The following is a 6,866-nucleotide window of genomic DNA, read 5'->3' on the forward strand; positions in this document are numbered from 1 at the left end:
TAAGATCCCATGATTGTCTTCACAGTGTTGCTACCATATTACCTTGTCTTTTCAAACATGGCTCCGTTCATTTCATGGAGTGGTTCCTTGCTAGGTTCATTACAGGGCTGTTAAATACTTTTTCCCCTTAAATTTCGGAGTCCCAACGTGATCGCTTCCCCACTTTCTCCAACAGGGCTGAGGGTAAGGGCAGAAACAACAACAACAGAAATCTGAATGAATGTTCCTCATGCCTCAATAGGACTGGCTACCATGCTGTTGGGTGTATCTGGCAGCTGAGAGGACATTGATGCTACTTCACTTCCAGTAGAATTGGAACCGGGTCCTCCTTCTGAAAAATTAACCTGCCAAAAAAAAAAAAAAAAAAAAAAAAGAAGAAGAAGAAAAATAAGAAAAAGAAATGTTGTTACAACTGTAACAATCAAAGAAAAGTAGCAGGCAAAGGCAAAGAAGAACGCAAAAATAAATACACAGACATGCAGCTGAACGGCCTGATACATCTCCACGGGAGGCTGTGTCACTGTTTGTTGCTTTGTTTAGCTTCCCCGTTGACTTCACAGGAGTTTTCTTCAGGCCTTGGGACAACTCACCAAAAAAAAAAGCGGGTTAAAAAAAAACTTAAAAAAAAAAAGACTGAAAAATAAAGCAAATAAACAAACTTATTAATGACACCATCTTCCCTGTCTTGCAAGAGTGGCAATCCCAACAGGATGTTCTAGTCAATTATTTAAGAGTGCATGTGTTTTTTTGACACAAAACTGCAAGGTTATTTTTTTCCCCTTTCGTGCACATACTAAAATAAACCTGGAACGAGCATCCAGGAGCAGAAGGCATTTGAAACAAGCCATCCTCTTTCATTTGTGATTTGAAGCGGGTGCTATCTCTTTTTAACGAGAGTCAGTTTGATAAAAAAGGTCACACTTCTCCATCCTAATGTGCCCCGTGGCTCCCGTTAGTTTAGGAGCAGCGTTGGGAAAAGGCATGATTTGAAGGGTGGAGCTTTGCTAATCCAAAAGCATTTCTTTGGCACCTATTTAGCTGGCCGATCCTGTGATTAAGGCCCTTTCCAGATTACAGACGTGCCTTGAATGGTCGATGAACTGTCTGTTCCATCCACAGTTCTTTATTTTAACTCTTTTCAGTGTCAGACATTATGTCCAATATATATCAATATTCATCTATCTAATGATCTATCTACCTATATGCATGTGTGTATTTGCTCTATCCATCTTCAGAATGGATAGAGACAGCCTTTTTTTTTTTTTTTTAGAACTACTCCATACAAAAACTCACTGCATCGAAGGTTTTTAAAGTATCCTATTCTGTTAAGGCAAAATAAGTAAGGCAGCTGAAAGAGATCACTTTTCTTGGGTCTGCTTGACAGCTTGATTAAAGCAGGAAAACGGGTGGCTGCTATAGAGGTAAGCTGCTGCTGCGCTACAGCTTCCCGAGCGAGCATGGTGTGCCAGGGGAGGGAAGCACGCTGCAGCCTGCCACTGGGCAAAGGAAAAGCGATCCTGCAAGAGAGAGCAATACTAAACTGAAAACAATTCTAGACATGGCTACAAACCTTTGCTTCATGTCGAAAAAATGCCCAACAGATCAAAAAAGGGTCTATATGTTAATTTTTCATCATTAATTATTATTTTGAATCACTGAAAAACCATACACAACATACCTTATTATTTTAAAGTTCTGGTTTTAACACACTTAGGCCAGGAAATTGAGTTAAGGCTGAACTTCTGTCCTTAATTCACCTTGTTGGGCCTAAGTATTGTGGATGGTATGGTCCCATATGAGCTGCCAAATGACGTAGGCATAAGGAAGTGAGTTAAGAACAGAATTTATTCTAAAAGATCTGTTTTCTTTCGGCTTAAGGCAGTTTATCACATTGTTTGAATTTTCCACATGAATATGTACTATCAATTCCCTTTCCAAAACACAACATTTAATGTAAGCTATATAATGCATGTATTTGTGTGTATATATGTATAGATAGATATATAAAGTTGTATCTAGAGGCATATACTTAAAACAAGGACTTAAAAAATTTAACTAAGCTCTTCATGTTTGTGTGACAAAACAAGGACACAGGCTGACATTGCAATCGTGTTTAAAATCCACCCTGTCGCATAAAGGCAAAATTGGCCCGGGCATGCAGCTACGACACATGAAGAATGTCTTAGTTCTCTGGATAGAGATGCTTTCAGTTTTCAGGAGTGTGTGATTAGTCTCAGACCTGGGTCGGGCCTTATCCAGCTCCCACTCCCACTGGCAAGAGCTCCGCTGTGTGCAGCTAAACGACACATGAAGAATGTCTTAGTTCTCTGGATAGAGATGCTTTCAGTTTTCAGGAGTGTGTGAGCCGAGTTAGTCTCAGACCTGGGTCGGGCCTTATCCAGCTCCCACTCAACTCGGCAAGAGCTCCGCTGTGCACTCAGGTAGGTTTTGCACCAAGCCCTGTTAAATCAATTCAGTTCGCCGCATTTACAGTGTGCCATTACGCCCACCTTGCAATTTCGGGAAAACCCGGCTAGTCTGGATTGCTCATCTCTCTGAGGGCATCCGGCACGTTTAGAGAATCCCCTATTGCTCTGCCCCGAGTGCAGGCTGGCCTGCACCGGCTGGGAACCGACACTTACTAGTTGCTGAAAAGCAGGTTGGTCTATGTCACTCTGCAATGCGAAGTCACTCAGTACTTTCCAGGGTGGCTGGTAACTCTGCACCTCCACCGGGTTCGCCTGTAAACCACCGTCATGTCTCTCCGGACTAGCAGCCACCATCGGAGTTCCTGTCATCCCTTGGATATTCTGTAAACAGCCCAGCAAAAGATGTTAATGAGCTTGGTTAACTTTATTGTATATAAGCGCTGAGTCAATAAACTGCTTTCTATCTTATCTATACAGTCGCTTGTATTTGCTTTGTTAATCTGCTGTGAATGTCTTACTCTATTCTACTCTAGGTCAGCCTATTTCTGCCCGCTGCATTTATCACGGTGGAAGTTTACTTTCTTTCCTTTTAATCCTCCTATTTCTCTCAAGGCATACCCCCTCCGCCCCAAGCTTTCTTAAACACGAGCATTCTGTATCTTGGCTGCCGATGCACAGCTCGGCGCAAGAAACGGTTAATCATGCTGCCTTTCTATGTCGCATCCAGGCTGGTTTTGTTCTGCGTGACCTTAACTGGATCGTATATCCACTGCACGGCAAACCTGGGGTACGTCAGTACCGCGCTCTTTCAAAAAACAAAAAAAAAAAAAAAAGAAAAGAAAAAAAGAAAACCCCAGCCCTCTCACTATGCCCTGTGGTGCAGACACTGTGCAGGTTGGTCTATGTCACTCTGCAATGCGAAGTCACTCAGTACTTTCCAGGGTGGCTGGTAACTCTGCACCTCCACCGGGTTCGCCTGTAAACCACCGTCATGTCTCTCCGGACTAGCAGCCACCATCGGAGTTCCTGTCATCCCTTGGATATTCTGTAAACAGCCCAGCAAAAGATGTTAATGAGCTTGGTTAACTTTATTGTATATAAGCGCTGAGTCAATAAACTGCTTTCTATCTTATCTATACAGTCGCTTGTATTTGCTTTGTTAATCTGCTGTGAATGTCTTACTCTATTCTACTCTAGGTCAGCCTATTTCTGCCCGCTGCATTTATCACGGTGGAAGTTTACTTTCTTTCCTTTTAATCCTCCTATTTCTCTCAAGGCATACCCCCTCCGCCCCAAGCTTTCTTAAACACGAGCATTCTGTATCTTGGCTGCCGATGCACAGCTCGGCGCAAGAAACGGTTAATCATGCTGCCTTTCTATGTCGCATCCAGGCTGGTTTTGTTCTGCGTGACCTTAACTGGATCGTATATCCACTGCACGGCAAACCTGGGGTACGTCAGTACCGCGCTCTTTCAAAAAACAAAAAAAAAAAAAGAAAAGAAAAAAAGAAAAACCCAGCCCTCCCACTATGCCCTGTGGTGCAGACACTGTGTACAAAATAACTCGGAGCCTCGACGAATAGATTGTTCAGGCGAGTTAATAACATCGTGTTTTATTGCATTCCAACAGGGTAAAATGAAACTTCTTAAATTCCACTTAACTAGGCAGCCTTGTGAATTAATAGTCATTCTCAGGTCAGTCAATATACACAGGGAGAATAACAGACTCTTCTTCACGTGGACTAACAACAACAGAAAAAAAAAAAGTTGGCTTAAAATGGAGACAGCCAGTTTGCTCTGTTGAACCCAGCGCTTTCCACTTGTTTGCATCACACGTGCATATGCCCACAGACAAAAAATCAATATATTTCTGTGCAAGAACTAGATATATTTTAAGTAACCTGTAAACACGATAGTAATTCCAAAAACTTTGCATTGCATTTGTCTTTTTCTACAGTAAGTGCACTGACAAACACACACATACACATTGTATTATATAAAGTGCTAAGAAAATACATCAAATTTCCCTTTTACTCATGGGTTTTACTTCTGGGTTTACTCCTGTGTAAAACCATTGAAGAGGGCGAAAGAGTCATTTTCCCCTCAAGGAGCCCTTTGCATTTGCAATATAAATATTACACAAGGCTGGGCTTATTACATCCCATAAGCTCTGCAGGTCGCAATTCATGCTGCAGAGAAGTTAATCCACTGCGTATCCTTAGCCCCACAAAAAGACATGTGTTCTCTTGAGCTGCCTATATCGGCTTCTCGCTGTGGTCTGTTTTAATTGCACTGACATCAGAAACAAGTGGATAATAGTTAAACGGTATAATTTTCTTTGCTTTAAGGGGGCTCCCACAAAATCAAAAGCGTCAAACCGACCCCAGAGGCTGGCCGGGCTGGACACAGCCCAGGCGTTGCTCTTTGGGAAGGAAGGCAGCGCACGGTCAGAGGCTGAAGCCACTTACAGTTTTGTCATTGGGTTGCTGCTGCTGAAGTTGCTTCATCATAATGCTCCTTTTTTTGTCCTTGCACCGTTTGTTTTGAAACCAAACCCTGATGACCCTCGGGCTGAGGCCAGTCATTTCTACCAGTTGCTCTTTCATGAGGGCGTCAGGCCTGGGGTTGGCAGCGTAGCAGGTCCTCAAGGTGTGAAGCTGTTTTTCATTAAGGACAGTTCGGACTCGGGTGGTCTTCTCGGGCTGCTTGTGGACGTGGGGTCGCAGAGCTGGCTGTCTGGCAGAGATAGGTTCTGCTGTAAGGGAAGGGAGGAACAGCATCCCCATGAGTAGGAAGCAGGGAGTCTGCAGAGGCTAGACTCCTTCATTCAGCTATGAATCTAAGCTGGTGGGACAGGGGGAGGCGGGGGTGTGTGTGTGATGAACCCTCTTTCAAAGGCCGTTCAAGCAGTCAGATCTACCAGAGCTCCTGCAGCCTCCTCTGCTTTATGCACTGGTGGAGTGAGAGGACTGACATTTCTGACTCCACAGATAATTAATTTGCAAAAACAAACCACCCCCCTAAAACCCTTGACGACAGAAGCTTGAACCTGTATGAGACTTGACAGGGGAGGGCGAGTTCGCTAAGGTGTGTGTGCGCTAGGAAAGGAGGGGGAGGGTTTTATGTATTTGTTTCCTGACAAATCACCAAACCAGATTTTTGGCCCGAAAATTAATGAAAGAATGTTCTTAAATTAATCACAATTCGGATCTGCTTCTTGTATACTGAATCTAGCTCAGTTTAGCCAGAGGCCGCGATAACGTGCAACAGCTCCAGGCAGTTTGATGCTTCCAAATCAAAGCAAAACAAGCCAAATCCACCGCACCGTGACCGTGGAGGAAAGTCCTGTGAGAGCCCCATATCCCAGAGCTTGGAAGACGGAGGTCTATCTCAGAAAGTGGAGGTGCTAGATTAATTTGTGTCGACTTTTGATGAATACTTTAAAAAATATGACTGTTTCGCCAATTCTTTAAAAGGGGAATAAGCCTAGCAATTTTCCTCATGGAAACTGCCAAGAAATGCAAACCTACGGGTAGCGTCACATCAAAAGCTGAAAGTATTCGTGTAAGTCTGCGATTCTTCTGTGCGTTGTGTAGCTGTAGCTATCTAGATGTAATTTGACCCAGCCAAGGGAAAAATAAAAATACTAGGGTGTTTGGGGTTTTTTTGTTAAAACTCTGGTTAGCTAATATTCAGAATTTTTTGGTTTTGTACAGTCGGGTTCCGACTTTTCTGCTATAACAATAAATCAGCAAATGCGATGAAGACAATACGAAGGCTTCAAATATTAGCAGTATTGTACCTGCTGACACAATATGCCTTTCGGAGGCATGCACAAACACACTATAGGGAGCACGCACGATCTCTCTAAAATTCTGCCATGATTAGCTACGGGATTATTTCTCCCTGTATATAGATATGTCACCTGAAAGCAGCTCAGAAGCGGGAAACGAGCCCGTTTAAACATAGCTGTGTTGTAAATAACCTTTCAAGTTGCAGTTACTTGCAATACAGCAATAACGCCGGCCAACCTTCTATTGTCCAGCCTAGTTTGCCTCAGAGACGTGCCCCTTCCTAAAGCTAAGCGTCTCTGAGTATCTGATATACCCGTCGAGAACTAGAAGTGTAAGTAAACTTGTAAGGTGGGGCGACTCTGAAGTTTTAAGATGAAATTCTCATCAAATCACATAAAACGTTTCAAGAAGGCAGAGTCACTTTAAAAGGCAATTACCGAAGATTAGCTTGTTGACAGTTTTAAATTACAGCCTAAGTGCTCGCCTGTAGTTATGAAGTCTATCTCTTTTCGGACCCCGCTTCCACCAGTGCTTAGAACGGCTTTTCCACATGCTCCGGAGGCAGAGGGGTCTGTACCTTGCCGCAGACCTGCTCCCTGCAGCGGCTCGTCCTTCTCCGACCCAGGCTCCCGGCTGCCCCGGGC

General features: G+C 43.6%; 1 protein-coding gene across 1 annotated transcript in view; it reads right to left on the reverse strand.

Annotated features, from left to right (window-relative positions):
• Window positions 1–227: 227 nt before the first annotated feature.
• ISL1 (ISL LIM homeobox 1) overlaps window positions 228–6,866 on the reverse strand; it is an 11,403-nt gene continuing 4,764 nt past the window's right edge. The window contains exons 4-7 of the mRNA XM_009272564.1: window positions 6,692–6,855; window positions 4,897–5,183; window positions 2,643–2,810; window positions 228–344 (exon numbers count right to left, since the gene is read on the reverse strand). Coding sequence (XP_009270839.1) covers window positions 228–344; window positions 2,643–2,810; window positions 4,897–5,183; window positions 6,692–6,855 — 736 coding nt within the window. The remainder of the gene's footprint in view (window positions 345–2,642; window positions 2,811–4,896; window positions 5,184–6,691; window positions 6,856–6,866) is intronic.

This window comes from Aptenodytes forsteri, unplaced genomic scaffold (assembly GCF_000699145.1).
Source record: "Aptenodytes forsteri isolate BGI_AS27 unplaced genomic scaffold, ASM69914v1 Scaffold92, whole genome shotgun sequence".
NCBI classification, from domain to species: domain Eukaryota; kingdom Metazoa; phylum Chordata; class Aves; order Sphenisciformes; family Spheniscidae; genus Aptenodytes; species Aptenodytes forsteri.